This window comes from Microcaecilia unicolor, chromosome 7 (genome assembly GCF_901765095.1).
Source record: "Microcaecilia unicolor chromosome 7, aMicUni1.1, whole genome shotgun sequence".
Taxonomy (NCBI): domain Eukaryota; kingdom Metazoa; phylum Chordata; class Amphibia; order Gymnophiona; family Siphonopidae; genus Microcaecilia; species Microcaecilia unicolor.
This window is the reverse complement of record NC_044037.1, coordinates 280,072,394-280,096,060: the sequence shown is the minus strand read 5'-3', so window position 1 is coordinate 280,096,060 and position 23,667 is coordinate 280,072,394. Positions and strand designations below refer to the sequence as shown.

General features: G+C 44.6%; 1 protein-coding gene across 1 annotated transcript in view; it reads left to right on the top strand.

Moving 5' to 3' along the window:
* The window catches only part of KALRN (kalirin RhoGEF kinase), a 1,371,746-nt gene that overhangs the window by 615,861 nt on the left and 732,218 nt on the right, over window positions 1–23,667 (top strand). The window contains exon 6 of the mRNA XM_030208706.1: window positions 23,089–23,211. Coding sequence (XP_030064566.1) covers window positions 23,089–23,211 — 123 coding nt within the window. The remainder of the gene's footprint in view (window positions 1–23,088; window positions 23,212–23,667) is intronic.

Below are 23,667 nucleotides of genomic sequence, written 5' to 3'. Positions count from 1 at the left end.
TGAGAGTGGTCCCAGGGAACTGGAGAAGGGCGGATGTGGACCCTCTCTACAAAAGAGAAAGTAAGGAGGAGGTTGGGAACTACAGGCCAGTTAGTCTGATCCATATTTTTTCTGGCTATTTGTTTTCTGTTAAAGATCTTCAGTTTGTGGACAAGTTTGAGGACGTTGACTCTTATGTTGCAAATCAAAGTTTAGAAATGACTTGAGAGCGTGTGGAGAGCCTCTTATCTTTCTTGCTGAATATTCCCGTATCCTTTTGGCCACTTAAGGGTTCAAGGGGTGCAAGAGGAAAGGAAACAATTCTTTGTCACAAATATGATTTCCCAACTCTGGCTAACTTTGGTTAAATGTGCCATTCTATTGGAACCCTGAATTTCAAATGCTTGGAAAGTGCTGGGTTACGTGTAAAGCCTCTAATATGAGGTGTCTCTTAAAACCCCCCCAAAAACTCAAACCAACTCCATTTTAAATGTTATTGAAATTAGTTCAGAAATAAAGGAGACGGGAAAAGAAAGATCTTTTTCTGAAGAGAGAACGAGAATGATGGAGGCATGTACTTCAGTGTGCTACTGTGATTGTCTGTGGATTAGCATTCGATCTGCAGCCCCTCAATACCTCTCTACCCTCATTTCCCCTTTCACTCCTACACGTAACCTCCGCTCACAGGACAAATCCTTCCTCTCAGTACCGTTCTCCACCACCGCCAACTCCAGACTCCGCCCTTTCTGCCTCTCCTCACCCTATGCTTGGAATAAACTCCCTGAGCCCATACGCCAAGCCCCCTCCCTGCCCATCTTCAAATCCTTGTTCAAAGCCCACCTCTTCAATGTCGCTTTCGGCACCTAACCATTATACCTCCATTCAGGAAATCTAGACTGCCCCAATTTGATTGACTGCACTTTTGTCCTTTAAATTGTAAGCTCCTTTGAGCAGGGACTGTCCTTCTTTGTTAAATTGTACAGCGCTGGGCAGCGCTTAGGAATGTTAAGTAGTAGTAGTAGCTCTTAGGGGAGGTGTGATGGAATGAAAAATATAGCATCAGATGCAGCGGCGTTCCTAGGGGGGGCGGACACCCGGGGCAGCGCCCAGCCCCCCGGGTGCAGCACGGACCCCCCCCCCCCCGTGAAAGACCCCCCCCGGGTGCATGCCGCTGGGGGCGGTGTGCCGCAGCGCGCGCCTGCTGCGAGTTTACTAACTTTGCTCGTTCGCTGCAGCTCCCTCTGCCCCGGAACAGGAAGCAACCTGTTCCGGGGCAGAGGGAGCTGCATTGAACGAGAGAAGTTAGCAAACTCTCGCAGCAGGTGCGTGCCGCGGCACCCCCCAGCGGCGTGCACCCGGGGCGGACCGCCCCCCTCCCCCTTGGTATGCCACTGATCAGATGTCTCTGAGAACACTCCCTCACTGATGTTTTAGTTACGCCATCTTAGGGCAGGTGGTGCTAACCTGCCATGTCAAAAGCTGAGTCAGAGGGGCGGGGCTCAGGCCAGGAGGTGCTTAAATGTTCTGGAGTTGAGTAGACCAGGAAGGACCTGAGGGAAGAGGTCTCCAGGAGTGAGACCCCAAATACAGAGATCTCCTGTGGACTGGGAGTGAAGGAATCCTCCCAAGATGTTGGCTGGGCTTCAGTACCTGTGGTGGAGACTCAGGGAAGTAAGAGAAACCACCCAGGGGTTATAAGAGAATGAACAGAAGACTACAGAGGTAAAGAGTGCATGTCTTTATTTGCGAGGGTTCAGACCTGAGTGTCCTAAACCAGAGCTAGACCTGGATTTATGCATGAGCGACTTGAACTATGTTGAAGGAGCTTGACAAGACAGGACTGCTAAAGAGAGGATAAGTCATTGTTAATGTAAACCTTGCCACGTTAAGCTCTGTCTGTGACAGAAACAGACTGCTGTTTTGTTTGCCTGTTCAACAATTTTGATTTACGCTGCACCCTGACTGTATCTGTGGGGCTTCCAGTCTGTCTGTCAGCCACAGGAGGTCTTGAAGAGGCTGCCTCCCCACATAGGGATAGGTTCAAAACAGAGCACCTCTGTAAAATGTCAAAACAGTGCCCGGATTATAAAGTCAAAATAGGCACATTCAAATGCAGATATGCCCTTGAGTCAAACTGGACCCCCCCCCCCCTTTGTAGTGTTCTTGGTATGATATAGGAATGTTGTACCATTCAGGGGCATAGCCACGGGTGGGACTGGACGGGCCCAGGCCCAGCCACTTTTGCTCCAGGCCCGCCCACCCTAACTAGCCCCAACCCAACCAATGGCATAGCTCTCCCAAGCGAGGCTTCAATCTTTTCCTGCCTCTTCTGCCCGCTCTCTCCGTCCGCGTGGTCTGCTCACTTTTACTGCCCTGAAGCACCGTTCTCCCTCCAGCACCGGCGATTCCCACAGCCAGCCTTCTGCCTGCGTGTGTCGTCTTGGCCTCTCTTTAGGCGCGTCCCGCCTACTCTGCAACTTCCTGTTTTCCGCAAAGGTGGGACGCACGCCTGAGGAGAGGCCCCAACGACGCATGCTGGCAGAAGGCTGACTATGGGAATCGCCGGTGCTGGAGGGAGAATGGCGCTTCAGGGCAGTAAAAATGACCAGACCACGCGGACGGGGAGAGCGGGCAGAAGAGAGTGAGAAATGCAAAACTCGGGAGGGGGTGGAGAAGGGAGAAAGCGCTGCCCAAGACCAGAGTGGAAGTGAACCTATCTTAGTCCACTGTAAGCAAGGTAAGGAAGCCAATTTGTAATCTGTTTCCACTTTCCACCCCCCTCCTCCCCCGCGCAACCGTCATTTCAGTTCACTCAAAACAAAGCAGAGAAAATTTTGTGCCCAGCTACTTTGGGCTCAGGCCCATCCAAAACTGGCTATCTGGCTACACCACTGGTACCATTGCCTTCTCCTGTGAAGTATGAGGCGCCACTGGGTTGCTGCTGCCCAATATGGGGGGGGGGGGGGGGGGGGTTGAGGCATGACCCAGCATTGCTGCCAGAACCAGCCCAACATTGGTCCCAAGACAGTGATGAGTTACGTGAGTTGCCCAAAGCCTCAATGAGCTGGAGTGGGATTCAAAAAAGCTTATCCCACTGATCCAACATAAATCCCCAAACCCAGCAACACAAGATCATCTACGATCGTACTGGACAATTTATTATCCTCGACCCCATGACGCCTGAAACACTTCTACCTTTGACTATAACATAACCTTGTATTTGTTATCAACCGTAATGGCAATCGCCACTATGATACTTTGTAAGCCACATTGAGCCTGCAAATAGGTGGGAAAATGTGGGGTATAAATGTAACAAACAAATAAATTCCAGGCCACTGCTTTAAACTTTAGGCTAGTCCTTCATTCCACATATAGAGAAGGCTCTCAGACTTAACCCTAATGATGCGCAAATTCTCTTATGCTCTGAAAAAGGTGTAAATTTGTGTGTACCTTAACCATGTACAAGCATATATTACATAATAAGTACATAAGTATTGCCATACTGGGAAAGACCAAAGGTCCATCGAGCCCATCATCCTGTTTCCAACAGTGGCCAATCCAGGTCACAAATACCTGGCAGAATTTCAAAGTGTAGCAACATTCCATAAAGAACCCCAGAGTAGCAAGATTCCATTTAGAATCCCAAGTACATACGTATTGCCACACTGGGACAGACCAAAGGTCCATCGAGCCCAGCATCCTGTTTCAAACAGTGGCCGATCCAGGTCACAAATACCCAGCAAGATCCCCAAAATGTACAAAACATTTTATACTGCTTATCCCAGAAATAGTGGATTTTCCCCAAGTCCATTTAATAATGGTCTATGGACTTTTCCTTTAGGAAGCCGGCCAAACCTTTTTTTAAACTCCGCTAAGCTAACTGCCTTTACCACATCCTCTGGCAACGAATTCCAGAGAATGAGGTATAAAATATCCTTTAATTCTGTATATAGCGTTCAAAATCACGCAAGAAATTTAATTGCTTAATGAGCCTAATTGGGCACTAACGATCAATTATTGGCACTAATTGGAATTTAAGTATGCAGCTTTATAGTTGCTATTGCATAAAGATGCGCACAGATATTTTTACACGTGGCTCCAAAAAGGGGGCGTGGCCATGCCAGGGGCGTTCCTGGAATTTGCATGCAGTGTCATAGAATTAGGCAGACTAGGTGCCCAATGGACAAGGATTTACGTCAGGTTTCACTTGGTGTAAATCTTCGTGCCCAAAATTGGGCGTGGATCTTGGTGCTAAGCCATTTATAGAATAGCGCTTACAGAATTGGGTCCAAAGTGCTTTACAGGTGGGAAATGCTTTATAAACTTTCTCCGATGCTGGAAATTTTCTTGCCTGTCTAGTCATGTTTATGTTTCTTCAGACTTGCTGGATCACTTTTTTTTAATACGTAATCAAAGCGATGTGCAATGGTTATAAAATCAGATTAAGAAAGGAACGCCATTAACCAATAGGAAAGAACACCACATTTAAAGTTTTGGGGATATCATTTTGGAACTCACTTCCTTTGAATATTTTATTTTATTTATTTATTTATTTATTTAGAACATTTATATCCCACAGATTCTGTATTACAGTTAGAGGTACAGTTAGTTCATTTATAGCCTTCTAGTACCATTCACATAGTTCATAGCGGATTTACAACTAAAATACTAGATCACAGTAAATGTCTAGGATGTAACAATATTGATCCAAAAATTACTACAGATATTAACAGCACAATCAACAATATACTTCACACAAACACATATGCACTGAAGTATCTGCAGTATATTACTTCTTAATCACATATTTATAAAACAACAGCGTCTTTAATCCCTTCTTTAAAATGCCATAGCTAAAAATATCCCTTAATTTAAATGGCAGCGAGTTCTATAAACCAACAGCTTCATATGCAAATAAACAGGTAAACAATTTCCTCGAGGTAATCCCTTGAGGGCTAGGAAAGGAGAATGAGAACGAACTTCGAGTATTATAATATTGTCATGTATTTGAATAGCAGACAAGAGAAATCATATATAGAGAAATCAAGCCACATTCAATCTTGAATAATAGGCATCCTAATTTGAATAGTATCCTAGCTTCAATAGGGAGCCAATGCAGCTTAATAAAATACGGTGTAATTCTATCTGATTTCTTAAGTGAGAAAATCAGGTGCACAGCCACATGTTGGATGGTTTGAATCTTTCTTAATAAACAGGTCCAGGTATACAATATTACAGTAATCTAATTTAGGGGCCCTTTTACTAAGCCGCGTAAGCATCTACGCGTGCCAAAATGGAGTTACCGCCCGGCTACCGCGTGGTTCTTGCGGTAATTTCATTTATGGCGCGCATCCGATATGCGCGTCCAAAAAATAAGTACATAAGTATTGCCATACTGGGAAAGACCAAAGGTCCGTCGAGCCCGGCATCCTGTTTCCAACAGTGGCTAATCCAGGTCACAGATACCCGGCAAGATCCCAAAAATGCACAAAACATTTTATACTGCTTATCCCAGAAATAGTGGATTTTCCCCAAGTCCATTTAATAACGGTCTATGGACTTTTCCTTTAGGAAGCCGTCTAAACCTTTTTTTAAACTCCGCTAAGCTAACCGCCTTTACCACATTTTCTGGCAATGAATTCCAGAGTTTAATTACACGTTGAGTGAAGAAACATTTTCTCCGATTCGTTTTAAATTTACTACATTGTAGCTTCATCGCATGCCTCCTAGTCCTAGTATTTTTGGAAAGCGTAAACAGACGCTTCACATCTACCCGTTCAACTCCACTCATTATTTTATAGATCTCTATCATATTTCCCCTCAGCTGCCTTTTCTCCAAGTTGAAGAGCCCTAGCCACTTTAGCCTTTCCTCATAGGGGAAAAAAAGGGGGGAAGGAGGGGGGGGGTGAGGATTCACACAGAGCAAAATGCATGCATATGACACAACACTAGCCGACTAGCAATAGAAACTCTATTCATTTTGCTTCTGAAAAGAAGGACAGAAGCAAAGACCATTGCTCTAGAAATGTTAAGTAGTAGTAGTTATCCTTACAGGAAACAAAACGAGGTAATTTTTTAGCAAGATACAATTCAAATTTATACATTTGATATAGTAAATTCCACCATTCTTGATGAGCAGCTTGACGCAAAGCCTTCCAGTGCGCAAAAACTACTTTCAAGGCTAAGGTAAGCACGGTGTTAACAAGCATACATGCATCAGAACTTAACATGTTACGAAAACACTGATCCTTAAGTAGCAGATTATACTTATATAATATTGGACCAGTAAAGTGAAACACATCTGTCAGAGGAAGCCAAATGCCACTCCAGAATTCTCGGATACACCTACAGTCAAAAATAAGATGTTCAAAAGTACCTTGTTGGGAACGACAAGACCAACATCTGCTGGAAATCAGGGGTGTAGCCAGACACCCAATTTTGGGTGGGCAGAAGAACCCCACTCCATCCCATATGTGATTTGGTCTCTCCTCTCGCCTGCATGCCATATGACCTCTCAAATATGCCCCCTCTCCTGCACACCTTTTAAATTTCAGATTTTCACCGGCAGTGAGGAGCAACTAATACACACTACTCATGTAGGCCCCAGATCCTTCCCACTGATGCAGCTTCCTGTTTCCGCATAGACTGGAATACATCAGAGGGAAGGCTGTTGGGCCGGTGTAAGCAGTATGTATCAGTCGCTGCTTCTTGCAGGGGAAGATCTGCTATTTATAAGGTATGCAGGATGGACAGCTTGGGAATCTCTGCCGGCCACATCATAGGTGTGCTGCTACTGGTGGGCCTGAGCTCAAAGTGGGTGGACCCGGGCCCACCCAAGCCCACCCTTGGCTACGCCACTGCCCTAAATATGTGCATTAAAAACAAACAAGAACAGTCAAGTTAGAAAGAGAAAGCAACAGGTCTGTATTATGGGCGAGCCCTTTACCCACTGCTAGATTTGCTCGGTAGTTTTCTCCATTAACTGGGGAAAAATTCATTTACCGAGCTCAGTGTTTCTCCAGAAGGATTTCATTTGCTGCTGTCCAGGAAAATGAACCGATGACTGGTCCTTGGAACAGTGAATAATGAGACTGCACGTGGCTGAGAGTTTTTTTTTTGTGTGTGTGGATTGATTTATTGAACAAAACAAACCCATGCATGGTTTAATTTAAGCTCTGCTGTGTCCCTTCCTAACCACCCGTAAAAAGCTTGATGGACTCTGCCATTACATGAAGCAGCCTGTAAAAAAAAAAAGAAAAACCAAAATAACGATGAAGAAAGTCTGCTGGAAGCTCAAAGGCAAAGTCCACTTTCTCTTTTAGTTTATATGAACTTAAATTCAAATTGATGTAGTTTAGATTCAGTATACATAAAATGTTAGCTTGACTGTTTATTTGGACTGGCAGACAGCCAGTTTCTTGAGTGGATTAAGCATGGCTAAAATATTTGAAACATCTGCTTAACAAGGTTAAACTATTTTGGTTTCCGAAAACAGAGATAACATGCTCTTGTTGAGGACATGAACTGTAGTTTCCTTGGAGGGTATTTTTGTATCTGTACTTTTTACAGTTTTACGTATTAGGGCTACATTAAGGGGCCTGTGCAGAGGGAGAATCATTATAAAATCATTATATTATAAAGTTGCCCACCCAATATGTTGAAAAACTAGCCTCTGTGCATGTAAGTTTACCCAGACTGAACCAAGGCCTTCCCAGAGATGGGACTGCGGAGGGGTTTGCGTCAGAAGCGTGGCCAAACATCAAATTTTGAGTGGACCATTCTGCAAACTGGGTGAGCACATCTAGTCTCTGCATCCTCTGCCCTCCCCTACCTAAAATGTCAAGTGTCTGAGCTGGCGGGGATCCCCAAGTTCAACCAGCTGAAAACCTCCCTGTGGCCTAGTGGTTAGAGCACCGGTCTTGCAATCCAGAGGTGGCCGGTTCAAATCCTACTGCTGCTCCTTGTGATCTTGGGCAAGTCACTTAACCCTCCATTTCCATTGCCTCAGGTACAAACTTAGATTGTGAGCCCTCCTGGGACAGGGAAATATCCAGAGTACCTGAATGTAACTCACCTTGAGCTACTACTGAAAAAGGTGTGAGCAAAATCTAAATAAATATTGAAGATTGTACATGGAATGTTGCTACTATTGGTGATTCTACATGGAATGTTAATGTTGCTATTCCAACTAGCAACATTCCATGTAGAAGCCTGTCCTTGCAGATCAGCAACACGGCCGCGCAGGCTTCTGTTTCTGTGAGTCTGACGTCCTGCAGGACGTCAGACTCACAGAAATAGAAGCCTGCGCAGCTGCATTGGTACAAACTTAGATTGTGAGCCCTCCTGGGACAGGGAAATATCCAGAGTACCTGAATGTAACTCACCTTGAGCTACTACTGAAAAGATGTGAGCAAATCTAAATAAATAAATGCAACCAGGACTGTCTTGAACACAGCTCTACAGTTAGCAGTCAATCTTCTTAAGCCCCCAATACCAGCACTCAGAGAATGCTTGGTTTTCCTGTGCATACGCAAAAACCAACCATACACAAAGGGTCGACGTCGGGCAGCTAAGGAGAGCTGCCGCCGACTGCGGAGCTATGTTGAAGAGAGCACTGATCGCGTTCAAGGAGGTTTTCAGCTGACAGGGCTTAGGGAATCCCACCAGCTGCAGTAACGGTGCATTGCCACTGTTTGGGTTTGAATTCAACGCGGGTATGCCACTGGTATGCCTTTATCCACATACATTTGAAAATTTGACCGTATGTGTGCAAACAAACACAAAAAGTTTGTTAAAAAAAGTTGGAAATATTATTTATTATTAGGATTTATTTACCGCCTTTTTGAAGGAATTCACTCAAGGCACATACCCCTGGATTCTATATAGGTCACCCAAAGTTGGGCGTCTAGGGCAGACGTGCATGCAAAGAAATTAATGAGGCATCATCAATTCAATAATTGACGTTAATTGGAACCAATTTTGGAGGTACAAGCGCATCCGCCCTAGGCGCGATTCTTTATCATGCATGACTAAATCTTGTAACGCACAGCTCCAAAGGGGCGTGGCTCTGGGTGCATCAGGGGATGTTCCCAGAAGTTGGGTGCAATGTTATAGAATACATGCCCAAATACCATAAATAGGGGGCCAGCTTAAACACCAAATTTAGACGCAAAATCTGCACTAAGTATTTAGCGAAGGGCAGTCTGCTAAGAGCGTTAGCACTATAACTGGGAACCACAATTTAGATGCCCAATTTGCTCAGGCTGTGAGCCTATTTTATAATGACAATTAACCCCCACCCCCGATATTCATAGCTACTAGAAGCCATATCTTGCTAAAGATGTAAAAAGACTGGAAGCGGTGTAAAGAAAAGCTACAAAAATGGGACGGGATTTGCGTTGCAAACCGTACAAGGAGAGATTTGCCGACCTGAACATGTATACCTTGGAGGAAAGGAGAAACAGGGCTGATATGATACAGACGTTCAAATCTTTGAAAGGTATTAATCCACAAACCTTTTCCAGAGATGGGAAAGGGAATGGGGCTTGATATACCGCCTTTCTGTGGTTTTTGAAACTACATTCAAAGTGGTTTACATAGTATATACAGGTACTTATTTGTACCTGGGACAATGGAGGGTTAAGTGACTTGCCCAGAGTCACATGGAGCTGCAGTGGGAATTGAACCCAGTTCCCCAGAATCAGAGTCTGCTGCACTAACCACTAGGCTACTCCTCCACAGGTGGTAGAACTAGAGGACATGAATTGAGGTTGAAGGGACGCCAATTCAGGAATAATATCAGGAAGTATTTTTTCACGGAAAGGGTGGTGGATACGTGAAATGCCCTCCCGCGGGAGGTGGTGGAGATGAAAACCGTAATGGAATTCAAACATGCGTGGGATGAACACAAAGGAATCCTGTTTAGAAGGAATGGATCTATGGAATCTTAGCTGAGATTGGGTGGCGACGCCGGTATTTGGAGAGTACAACTGGTGCAGGGCGGACTTCTACGGTCTGTGCCCTGATCATGACTGAATAGATATGGATGGGCTGGAGTGTAAATTTTAAGGGTCTTCGACGTTAGCTTCAGAACTTTTAGTACAAGAAGAGTGCTGGGCAGACTTCTACGGTCTGTGCCCTGAGAAAGGCAAGGACAAACTCGGGTGTACATATAAAGTATCGCATTCCATGTAAATGAGTTCATCTTGTTGGGCAGACTGGATAGACTGTTCAGGTCTTTATCTGCCGTCATTTACGATGTTACTATTGGGCTCATTTTCAAAAGAGAAAAACGTCCAAAAAGTGGGATAAGTCTGCATTTGGACGTTTTTCTCTGAAGTCCGCCAGAAGTGCGTCCAAATCACAAGGGGGAGTGTCAGGGGCGTGTTCAGGGCAGAACTTGGGCGTTCCTAAGACTTAGACATTTTTCAGCCATAATGGAACAAAACAAAACTGCCCAGGATTAAAACTTAAGACATTTTGAGCTAGACCTGTTTTTATAACGAATAAGGCACAAAAAGGTGCCCTAAATAACCAAATGACCACTGGAGGGAATCAGGAATGACCTCCCTTATTCCCCCAGTAGTCACTAACCCCCTGCCACCCCCCAAAAATGTGATGAAAAACATTACTTGCCATCCTCTGTTCCACCCTCAGATGTTATACTCAGGTCCATCAGAATAGCATGCAGGTCCCTGGAGTAGTCTAGTGGTGGGTGCAGTGCACTGCAGACAGGTGGACCCAGGCTCCTACCTCCCCCTACCTGTTACACTTGTGGAGGAGACTGTGAACCCTCCAAAACTCACCAGAAATCCAATGTACCCACATATAGGTGCCCACTTCACCCGTAAGGGCTATGATAGTGGTGTACAGTTGGGGGTATTGGGTTTTGGGGGGCTTAGCAGACAAGGTAAGGGAGCAATGGTGAGATGTGTATCTGGGAGCATTTTGTGAAGTCCACTGCTTCCCTGGGATGTCACTTTTCCATTATTCTACCTGATGCCAAGCTTTCTATTCTTTACAATATCTGAGCCTTGTGTCTATTGTTTATCAGTAGATTTGGGCTTTGAATTCAGATCCACAGATAAAAGGAGGTCTCATTACATATATCTAAATACCAGAGTGCTATTTTTCCATACTTCACAGCAAGAGTGTACATTCCCTAATTACCTGTCCAAATGTAATTGAAGCTTTTACTTCCTTAGTGCATATAAATGGTTTCATCCCTGTGTGGATTCTCTGATGCCGTGTGAGGCTTTCTTTCCAATCAAAGCTTTTACCACACTCAGAACATGTAAATGGTTTTACTACTGTGTGTATTCTCTGGTGCACTGTGAGGTTTCCCTTCCAGCGGAAGGAGGTGTAGGAGTGGAGTGGAGGAGTAGCCTAGTGGTTAGTGCAGTGGACTTTAATCCTGGGGAACTGAGTTTGATTCCTACTGTAGCTCTTTGTGACTCTGGGCAAGTCACTTAACTCTCCATTGCCCCTGGTACAAAATATATACAAACCTCTTTGAATGTAGTTGCAAAAACCTCAGAAAGGCAGTATATCAAGTCCCATTTCCCTTCCCTTCCCCTGTACCACACTCTGCGCATATATATGGTTTCACTCCTGTGTGGATTCTCTGGTGCACTGCAAGCAGTGCCTTCTTTCTGAAGCTTTTACCACACTGAGAACATGTAAATGGTTTTACACCTGCGTGGATTCTATGGTGAACTATGAGGGATGTCTTGCCTGTGAATCTTTCACCATGCTGAGGACATGTAAATAATTTTACTCCTGTGTGGCTAGCACCACAGTCAGAACAAGCACTAGTCTCTCATTTTTATGAATGTTTTGATATTTTGAAATATTAGTCTTCCTACAAAATAATTTTTCAGATGTAATAGAACTGACTGATTCTACAGCAGTTTGAACTTTATCTTCTATGAATGCTTTCCTGTGACGGAAACTTTTCTTATGGTTTGTATCCTAATGGCTTGATGTTGTGCGTTTTGCATTTGGACGTTTTTTTTGTTTGAAAATGAACTGAAAAACAAAACGTCTAAATCACAAATCGTTTTTCAACGCATAATTAAACTCTGGAATTTGTTGCCAGAGAATGTGGTGAAGGCGGTTAGCTTGGCAGAGTTTAAAAAGGGGTTGGACGATTTCCTAAAGGACAAGTCCATAGACCGCTACTAAATGGACTTGGGAAAAATCCACAATTTCGGGAATAACATGTATAAAATGTTTGTACGTTTGGGTAGCTTGCCAGGTGCCCTTGACCTGGATTGGCCGCTGTCAGGGACAGGATGCTGGGCTTGATGGACCTTTGGTCTTTTCCCAGTATAGCGTTACTTATGAACTTATGTAGTATTTTCAAAAGAAAAAGATAGACTTTTTTTGTTGAAAATGAACCTTCTTTCCTGTTCTGAATTTGTACGTTTTGTGTAAAACACCCAAATTCAGATTTAGATGTCATATCGAAAATGCCCCTCATTGTTACTTAAGTGGCCAGAAATGGCTCCTGGCTCGTTAAATAACATTTAACCGGCAAAATTCAAATATTCAGTGCGAGATAGCCGCTTTTCTCCACTGAATATTAGTTCATACCCCGGATTCTATATAAGGCACCTAGATTCCATGCGGAGATACGTATATAACCTAATTAGCGCAACAATGTAATTAGCATTTTAACAGCACTTAACAAGCAATAACGAGCACTAATTGGCAATAATTACAATTTATGCACGGAATTGCTAAGCATATTCTATAAAGAACTGCACCTAAATTAGAAAGTGTGCAGTTCAAAATAAATGTACGTAGCTTAAAAGGGGTGTGTTTGTGGGCATATTTATGGGCATTCCAAAATGTATGTGCGTAATTACAGAATATGGGTCATTGCATCTAAATCTACGTGCATGGATTTACACTAAGATTTTATTGGAGAAAATGTTTCTTCACTCAATGTGTAATTAAACTCTGGAATTCATTGCCAGAGAATGTGGTAAAGGCGGTTAGCTTAGCGGGGTTTAAAAAAGGTTTGGACGACTTCCTAAAGGAAAGTCCATAGACCATTATTAAATGACTTGGGGAAAATCCACTGCTTATTTCTGGGATAAGCAGCATAAAATTTATTGAACTTTTTTGGGATCTTGCAAGGTATTTGTGACCTGGATTGGCTACTGTTGGAAACAGGATGCTGGGCTTGATGGACCTTTGGTCTGTCCCAGTGTGGCAATACTTATGTACTTATTCTGGTCCAAATATAAGAAAACCTCAAATACTTAAGGCAACCCCTTTCAAGAGAGTTAATTAGATCTGTTTGAATGCTTTTCACCTTATACTTTTGCTTATTGCAGCATTCTATACAAGCGTTGTGTCAGAGGAGACAACGAAGCACGCTCACCTTCACAACGATCTTTCTAAAGACCTCCCTTTGTTGAGGATTTGCCTTCATCAAATAGTTCTCAAAAGCATTCGGCATTAAGACTCCTGATGCAGGCCTAACGGCCGAAACACGACGTTGTGTCTTTATTATTATATATCCTTTCAGTCTTTGGAATCCTTGGTCGTCCTCCCACTTTTATTTCATTTCTTGTTGTTGTCCGTGGGGCGTCTAGAGTTCTCCGCCTTCTGGTGGATATTATTTCTCTTTCACCTTATACTCTGCATGTCTCTTCACTATTCCTTTTGCTTCTTTTTCGACCTCACGACCGTATCCCCATTTTCCTTCCCTCCTCCAGCTTATTCTCCTTTCCTCTTCTCATTATCCTATTTCAGTTCCTTTTCTTTCTCCCTTTCCAGTCTCTTTTCTGGTCTCTTTTCCTTCTCACTCACCTCCTCCTGCTGTGCTCCCCAGGTCTCTGCTTCTCCCTCCAGTTGCCTTGCATGGGCCACTGAATTTTCTGTGCCAGCTCTGCTTCTGCCACTGTTGTCTCCATCTGAGGGCTGATTTGTCACTTGCCATCTCTCGTCCAGACCAGCTCAGTCTACTGCCAGTCTCCTCTCATTCCACTTGGGCTGGATGCCAACTCCTCCTCCTCCCAAGGCAGCCTTCTCTTGCTGCAGGTTGAATGCCATCTCTTACTCTCCTAGCCACATTCCAGCTGAATTCTGTATCTTGCTTCCCCTGCTCCAGTCAGATCCAATGACACCGTATCCTTTTCCAGGCTCGTTTGGGCTCTGTGCTACTTCCTCCTCCCCAGACCTTATGCTGAATGCCACCTTTGTGGGTTCCAGTTGGGTCCAATGTCTTCATCTGTGCTCCTTGCCCTGAGCTGACTGAATTCTCTTTCTGCTCCAGGGACCATGATTGGGCTTAATGCCCCTCTTCTTTCCCCGTCACTATTTGAAATGCTGTCGCTTCCTCTCTAGCCCAGTGCTCAATGCCACAATCTCATTCTGCTACCACTGCTGCTAGATGTACTCAGCACTCTACACGTACACATAAGAGAGCATCCCTTCTCCATAGAGTTTATAGAACCTACAGTCTATTCTCTGTATCCTGCAAGAAATGCCACCTCCTTCTCCTACTTCTGAGCTCTTCAGATGCTGCCTTCTACTCTCTGGCCATCCCTGCAATGCCGCTCAACCTTCTTCAGTTCTGACTAATACTGCCTCCTGCTGTACAGACTCTACTTTGCAAGTGCGGTTGCAAATTTCAAATTATCCTCATCTGGGTGGCAATGTCTTGGGTTCTTTTTTTACTCACAGACTTCACATCAATTCTCAAATCAATGACATGATTTGCACGCTTTGCTTAAAATGTTTTCCACCTGTTTGTTCGTTTGGGGTTTTTTTTAGGGCTGCATTTTCATTAAAATTTTAATTGTAATTAATTGCATGATTAAAGGTATATTATTTATTTATTTATTTATTTATTTTTATTCCCACTGCAGCCCCTTGTGACTCTGGGCAAGTCACTTAACCCTGCATTGCCCAGAGTGACAAGAAGCTGCAGTGGGAACACAACTAAATAAATAACATACCATTAATTGCGCATTAATTGTGATTTGCAAATTTTAATCAAAATGTAGCCCTAAAAAACTTAAAGAATAAAAAGTAATGAAAGATAAGAAATACAAAACAGCAACTGAAAAATTACAAATTAAACAATGTAAAACAGCTATAAACTACTACTACTTATCATTTCTATAGCACTACAAAGCATACGCAGCGCTGCACACTATACACAAAAAGACAGTCCCTGCTCAAAGAGCTTACAATCTAGATAAGACATGAGACAGACAGAACAATTAAGGGTAGGGGAATAAAGAGGTGAGGATAAAGGATAGAGCAAGTGAGCAGTGGTTAGGAGTCAAAAGCAGTGGTAAAGAGGTGGACTTTACGTTTGGACTTGAAAACGGCCAAAGAGGGGGCTAGATGTACAGGCTCAGGAAGTCTATTCCAGGCGTGAGGTGCAGCAAGATAAAAGGAACAGAGTCTGGAATTAGCAGTAGAGGAGAAGGGGACAGATAAGAGAGATGTATCCACAGAATGGAGTACCCGAGGGGGGGTGTAGGGAGAGACAAGACTGGAGAGGTACTGGGGAGCGGCAGAGTGAATGGCCCTTTTACTAAGGCGCCTAGGCGCCTACACGCGTCCAACGCACATCAAATTAGAACTCACCCAGCTACCACATGACCCAGGTGGTAATTCTATTTCTGACGTACGTCCAAAATGTGAAGCAGAAAATATTTTCTATTTTCTACTGCGTGGCGCCAACTGGGTGGTAATTGGCAATGTACACACGCTGATAATTACCACCTGGTTAATGCATGAGACCTTACCGCTAAGTCAGTGGGTGACAGTAAGGTCTCAGGCTCAAAACAGACGTGCGTTTGTTTTAATTTTGCCGCACGCCCATTTTTGGCCACAAAAAAGGCCTTTTTGGAGGCGTGCTGAAAAATGGATCTGTATGTGTCCAATATACACACCTATACCATTTTTTTGGCACACCTTAGTAAAAAGGCCCCTTACAGTTTTCACAACCTACTTAAGGAAAGGAAGCCTTTTTTTTTTTTTTTTTTGGAAAATAGCACGCATAGATTTGAACATGTAATCCAGCTGTGTTATTTTCCTCCTGTAACCTAAAAACACCTTGGGAACGCCTCTTTGAAATGCAATTGAAGGTACTCTCATTGAAGAGCATAAGTACATAAGTAATGCCATACTGGGAAAAGACCAAAGGTCCATCGAGCCCAGCATCCTGTCCCCGACAGCGGCCAATCCAGGTCAAGGGCACCTGGCAAGCTACCCAAACGTACAAACATTTTATACAAGTTATTCCCGAAATTGTGGATTTTTCCCAAGTCCATTTAGTAGCGGTCTATGGACTTGTCCTTTAGGAAACCGGCCAACCCCTTTTTAAGGGGTTGGACTGTTTCCTAAAGGACAAGTCCATACATATGCTTTTAGCTGCATGAGGGGAATGCAGTTTTCAGGCAGGACACAAATCACTATTTACACACATAAGTAGCTTTGGAAATGGTCCCCCTGTAAGACAGGGCTGCTGTTTGCAAGGTTTAAAAAGAAATCGCCTTGTCTTGTAGTTGGGATTATAGAGCACTCTTGAATGAAAGTGGTAAATGCTGGAGAGAGACTGAAATCCTCAACCTGCCTAGTTGTGATGGATTGTATTTCCCAGGCAGGACAGAGTTTGTTGTGTGCCTGAGCGGTTGTAAACATAGCTTGTAAAATGTGCGGAAGGGTTCTGGACTGTAATTGGCTTAGCACTGAGAAAATCATTGCTGCTCCTGTTTCATTTGAGAGCAGCAGAATATATATATCAATTAAACGTGGATTCCAGATGGGATAGAATGACTAGTGCTTCAGCTGTGCCTTCCAACCGGAGCGCGTGTGCCTAAGAGCACACAAAATTATGCCATACAAATTCTTTTAGACTGGATTCGTATTACTTTTATTGAGCAATGTAAAAATATTCCTTAACTAGTAAAAAAGGCCCGTTTCGGTATGAAATGAAACGGGTGCTAGCAAGGTTATCCCTCTCTCTCTCCCTCTCTCGCTCTCTCCCTCTGTCCCCTCCAAGTCCCATGGCCCCCTTTCTTCCCTTCCGATTTCCAGGCCCGCCCTCCTTCTCTCTCCTTCCCTCTGTCCCTTCCCCGAGTTCAAGTCCCCCCTCCTCTCTGTCTCACAGACACATCCTTGCAATGCCTCCACCCGCAGCCCTCCCCTCCCCAAAACTGGCCCTGCCCATCCCCCTACATGCATGTCACCCCCCTCCAAAATTGCCAACCCCCCTCTGCTACCCTCCCCTCCCCCCCTCTTACCGGGGTCCCGGCAGCAGCAGTGAAGAGCCTCGCGAGTCTGCTGCCTTTCCTTCTCTTCGCTCTCAGCTCTGACTCTGGTCTCACCCTCATTTCCTGTTTCCGCAAGGGCGGGACCAGAGTCAGAGCTGAGAGCGAAGAGAAGGGAAGGCAGTAGACTCGCGAGGCTCTTCACTGCTACCGCTGGGACCCCGGTAAGAGGGGGGAGGGTAAGGTAGCAGAGGGGGGTTGGCGATTTTGGAGGGGGGCGACTTGCACGTAGGGACGTCTGTGCCCGCTCCCGCTGTTCTTCAACGCGCGTCTCTCACTGGGATCGTAACCCCCTGCTGATGTCAAGCAAGCAGGGTTCTACTGCTGGCCAGTGATGTCAGCAGGTGGTTACGATCCCAGTGAGACACTTTAGAACGTTCACATAGCAAATTATTATATTAGATTTAGAGTATCTGTATGCTTTCTTAGGCCCGTTGTTCCACCGAGAAAAGTTAAAGTGCCATTGGAAAGATTTTTAAAAAACACACATTTTTTTCCCTGAAAATTAAAGGGTAGATATTCAAAATGATTTAACTAGGCTGGGCTGGTTAAATCGCACTGGCCGTCCTAACCGATTGTATTCAATCATGCCGTTGAATATTACCATTCACCACTGCAACACTATCCAGTTAGTGCCAGGGTGGTCCAGGAGGTAGAGTCGGGAGAGACCCGGAAGGTATTCGGGCACTGTAAATATTCAATCATGGCTAATTGAGCATGTTGGACCGTATAAAAGCAGCCCTTACTAGGCCTGGTTAGCTGTGAGAGTATTGCATTGAATATTGGCCGTACCCGGGTAACTTCTGGGAGCCAATAAACACCCGGTTATTCAATGCTGGTGCCTGGATAGGTGTTGCCACTAAATATTTCGGCGTAATTCAGCCTGTGGTGGTCAGTCCTATAAGGGGACCCTTTTACTAAGAAGCATAGGTGCCTACGAGCGTACAACATGCGTTGAATTAGAACTACCGCCTGGCTACCACGTGCCCTGGGCGGCATTTCTAATTTCTAAGCACACCCAAAATGCACGGCAGGAAATAATTTCTATTTTCTACCGTGTGGCGCTAACCTGGTGGTAATCAGCAGTGTGTGCGCGCTGACGATTACCGCCCGGTTAACGTGTGAGACCTTACCGCTAAGTCAATGGGTGGCGGTAAGGTCTCGGGCCCAAAATGGACGCGCACTGATTTTTATTTTGACGCACGTCCATTTTCTGCAAAAAAAAAAAAGAGGCCTGTTTTGCAGGCATGCTGAAAAATGGACCTGCGCGCGTCCAATACACACGTCTACAGCAGTGCAGGCCATTTTTCAGCACACCAGGGGCGTAGCCAAGCAACAGAGTTTGGGCGGGCCTAGGCAAGAAGTGGGTGGGCACCAAGTGTTCTCCCTCACCACCAAAACAAAATATCTCAGCTGGCGGGATAACACTTCTTTCCACCTTGGCAGTCTGTCGCAAGCATGCGCTAAAAACTGAGAATGTGCAGGTGCCATTATCATGGAGAGTAGCGTTTTCATTACCATCAGCTGGCAGAGATTGGGATCCCCACCAGCTACCGCTAAACATGTGCTACTGTTGGGTGGGCCTGAGCCCTAAGTGGGTGGGCCCCGGCCCACCCAGGCCCACCTGTGGCTACGCCACTGCAGCGCACCTTAGTAAAAGGGCCCCTCATTGAACAAAAAGAGAGATCTCTTACAATGGCTTTGTAAAACTGGCTGTTGCATTCAGTCTTCTCTCACATGTGATTCACGAAGACTCAGCCTTCAGCGGCAGGAGTGAGAGGGCAGGGCTGCAGCATCCTCTTCCTAGTTCCCAGGAGAAGACAGACAGTGAAATAGGTGGGGGAGGAAAGGATCCCCTTTTCCAAGCATCAGAAGGGAAGAGACAGTGACTGTGGAGCAAGGAGATCCCCTTGACCGGTCCCATCTGTGGCTTCCAGGAAGAGACAAGTTAGTACGGACCTGTAGAATGTAAGAAAATATATTTCATAGGTTTTAATTTTGTACTTCAATGACTGTAAAATTATCATTGTTCGTACAAGTATAGCATTTTGCCCTCATTAATCAGAAATATTCAGATTTTGACTTATACGGTCTGTGCCAGAGCTGGTGGTTGGGAGGCGGGGCTGGTAGTTGGGAGGCGGGGATAGTGCTGGGCAGACTTATACGGTCTGTGCCCTGAAGAACACAGGTACAAATCAAAGTAGGGTATACACAAAAATTAGCACATATGAGTTATCTTGTTGGGCAGACTGGATGGACCTTGCAGGTCTTTTTCTGCCGTCATCTACTATGTTACTATGTTACTATGACTGCTAGATCCACTGCTTACCCTGGGATTGGTAGCATGGAATGTTGCTACTCTTTGGGATTCTGGAATCTTGTTACTCTTTGGGGTTCTGGAATGTTGCTACTATTTAGGTTTCTGCCAGGGACTGTGACCTGGCTTGGCCACTGTTGGAAACAGGATACTGAGCTATATGGACCATCGGTCTGACCCAGTATGGCTTGTCCTATGTTCTTATGTAAAGTTTATGCTTTCTGCTCAATAATAACCAATGGCTACTGTTGGTTGCACTCACTGTCATGGAGGCACAGCACAAGAGGCTGAAGTCTTAATTAATTTTTGATCAAAGGAATTGCTGTCATGGGTCAGGTCAGAAGGTCCTTTGAGCTCAGTGTCTTGCTTTAATATGGTAAGTGGCAGTACTCATGCTTAGCAGGAAATGGCTAATAAACAGTCATTATGTGGAGTTGGCCACTGCCTGTCATACCCTCCCCAATTCCAGCAGTGATGGCTCAAGAATGTCCTGAACCTGGAGGTCACATTTCTGACCACTGTGTTTAGCAGCCTTTGAGTGGCCTTTCATCCATAAACTTCTCTAATTTTGTTTTTTCTGGTTAATCTCTTTGATTCTACAACATCCTGTGACATTGAGTTGCACAAATTGGCTTTACTTTTTGAAGACAATTATTTTCCTTTTGTTTTACAGTTGTCTGATAATTCCATTCTTTGCCCCTTAGTTCTTTTAGGCTGTCATGGTGAATGCAAGTCCCTTTCTCCTTTATTGTTTCTCTTCTCCATCTTGCAATGAAGCTACAAAGTGTAGAAAATATTTCTTTACTCAATGTGTAATTAAACTCTGGAATTCATTGACAGAGACTGTAGTAAAAGAAGTTAGCTTAGCAGGATTTAAAACAGGTTAAAGGAAACGTCCATAGACCATTATTAAAATGAACTTGGGGAAAATCCACTGCTTATTTCTAGGATAAGCAGCATAAAATGTATTGTAGTTTTTTAGGATCTTCCCAGGTACTTGTAAACTTGGATTGGCCACTGTTGGAAACAAGATGCTGGGATTGAAGGACCTTCGGTCTGTCCCAGTATGGCAATACTTATGTACTTATGTAATCTGAGGAGTTCTCTACTTATGGGGGCTGTTCTGTATATCTTGTCTTTGTTGTTTTGGACATATGGAGGGGCATTTTCAAAAGAAACGTTCAAGTTGTGATTTGGACGTCTTTGCAAAACGTCGAAATCCGGGGGCGGGGAAAACTGTATTTTCGAAAAAAGATGGACGTCCATCTTTTGTTTCGAACATACCGTCAGAGACGTCCAAATCCAAGGACGTCCTTAAATTTGGACGTCCAAATCCAAGGACGTCCTTAAATTTGGACGTCCAAATCCAAGGACGCCCTTGGATTTGGACGTCTTTGACTTTCGGCGATTTTCGAAACCAAAGACGTTCAAGTCAAAAACGTCCAAATGCAAGCCATTTGGACGTGGGAGGAGCCAGCATTTCTAGTGCACTGGTCCCCCTGACATGCCAGGACACCAACCGGGCACCCTAGGGGGACTGCAGTGGACTTCATAAAATGCTCCCAGGAACATAGCTCCCTTACCTTGTGTGCCGAGCCACCCAAAACTCACTACCTACAACTGTACACCACTACCATAGCCCTTATGGGTGAAGGGGGGCACCTATATGTGAGTACAGAGGGTTTCTGGTGAGTTTTGGAGGGCTCGCTGTTTCCTCCACAAATGTAACAGGTAGGGGGGGTATGGGCCTGGGTTCGCCTGTCTGAAGTGCACTGCACCCACTAAAATTGCTCCAGGGACCTGCATGCGCTGTCATGAACCTGAGTATGACATCTGAGGCTGGCATAGAGGCTGGCACAAAATATTTTTAAAGATGTTTTTTGAGGGTGGGAGGGGGTTAGTGACCACTGGAGGAGTAACGAGAGGTCATCCCCGATTCCCTCCAGTGGTCATCTGGTCATTTCAGGCACCTTTTTGTGCCTTATTCGTAAAAAAAAATATTTTCGGGTGAAAACGTCGGCAGATTTACTTTAGGACATTCCTGCTTTTTTCGATTATGGCTCAAAGACGTCCAAATGTTTGGCATGCCCAAGTCCCGCCTTCGCTACACCTCCAACACGCCCCCTTGAAATTTGGACGTCCTTGCGACGGAGTGCAGTTGGAGACGTCCAAAATCGGGTTTTGATTATACCGATTTGGACGTCTCTGGGAGAAGGACGCCCATCTTCCGATTTATGTCGAAAGGTGGACTTCCTTCTCTTTTGAAAATGAGCCTGTTGGTGGCCCAACATCTCATGATGTAGTTTTTGTTTATGTTTATTTCAAAGCTTGATATACCACCTTTATTAAAAAAAAAAAGTCAAAGCAGTTTACATAAAATCAGTATAAAAAAGACAGAAAGGAACTCTAGTTAAGTTAAAACTAGGAAAGAGCATAGTGAATTTTAGCCAGAAAATTAAATACTATAAACAAAATTATAAAAGCAAGAAAAAGGAGTCCGAGAGAATGTGCTACCTGCAATATCACCGCCGCATCTCAAAAAAGATATAAAGGAATTAGAAAAGGTACAGAGAAGGGCGAAGGAAATGATAAAGGAAATGGAACGACTTCCCTATGAGGAAAGGCTGAGAAGGTTAGGGCTCTTCAGCTTGGAGAAAAGGCGGCTGAGGGGTGATATGATAGAAGTCTACAAGATAATGAGTGGAGTAGAGCGGACAGATGTGAAGCGTTTGTTTACACTTTCAAGCAACAACAGAACCAGGGGACGCAAGATGAAGCTAGAATATGGGAGATTTAAAACAAATAGGAGAACGTTTTTCTTTACTCAGCATGTAGTTGAACTCTGGAACTCGTTGCCGGAGAATGTAGTGACAGCAGCTGGCCTTACGGAATTTAAAGGGGGTTTGGCGAAAACAGACGTGCGGCAAAATGAAAGGGAAAAGTCCATTGAACATTATTAATTTTGGGGGTAGGGGGTGGGGGGGGGGGAGGTTTGCCAGGTTCTTGAAGCCTGGATTGGCTGTTGTCGGAGATAGGATGCTGGACTTGATGGACCCTTGGTCTTTCCCAGTATGGTGGTGCTTATGTACTTATGCTTATGTACTTCACAGAGAGGGTCTTTTACTAAGGCGCGCTCACGTTTTTGGCGCGCGCTAAAATTGTGGGCGCGCTAAACGTTAGAGACGCCAATGCATTCCTATGGGCGTCTCTAATGTTTAGCACGCCCACAGTTTTATCACGCGCTAAAAACGTGAGCGCGCCTTAGTAAAAGACGCCCAGAGTTCAGGAGCAGTCAGTCCATTGGCAATCAACCTCTTGACTGAACAATTAGCTACAGACATGCAATGAGCGTTTGCGTGTCACCATTCTGGCTGACAGTTTCAAAAGCATCCTAAATCCCTTTTCCCCATTTCTCAACTGTTTGAAATTTTGAAGAGCACTATTACAGACTAAGAATGTTTCCCATTTAATTTTCTTTCCAATCTCTTGTAGATGTTTGACTGGATCAGTCATAACAAGGAGTTATTCCTACAGAGCCACACAGAGATCGGAGTGCGTTACCAACATGCGTTGGACTTGCAAACCCAGCATAATCACTTTGCAATGAATTCCATGGTAAGTTGCGACGGAGACCTGCTGTAAATATGGATTCTTCCTTGTGGTGGTGGGGGACAACTTCCAGCTTAGAGGTAGGAAGGCTCTGGAGACAGATGGGTTAGATGAGAGAAAAGCGAGTGTAAACTGAGCATCCTGCACTAATACAGTGAAACCTCGGTTTTCGTCGATAATCCGTCCGAAAACAATCGGCGAAATCCAAAACCAATGAAAACCAGGCAATTAACGAGGACGCCCAAAATCGGGAGAAGGACGTCCATCTTCCGATACAAATTGGGAGATGGACGTCCTTCTTTTTCTATGAAAACCGAGACAAATTTCTAGTCGAAAAAATCAACGAAATCCGAAACCAACGAAAACCGACGTGAACGAAAACCGAGGTTTCACTGTATGTTGTTCAGAGTTTGAAGTTCTGCTTGTCTGCCTGTCCATAATCAAACATAGTCCTCGAGAGTC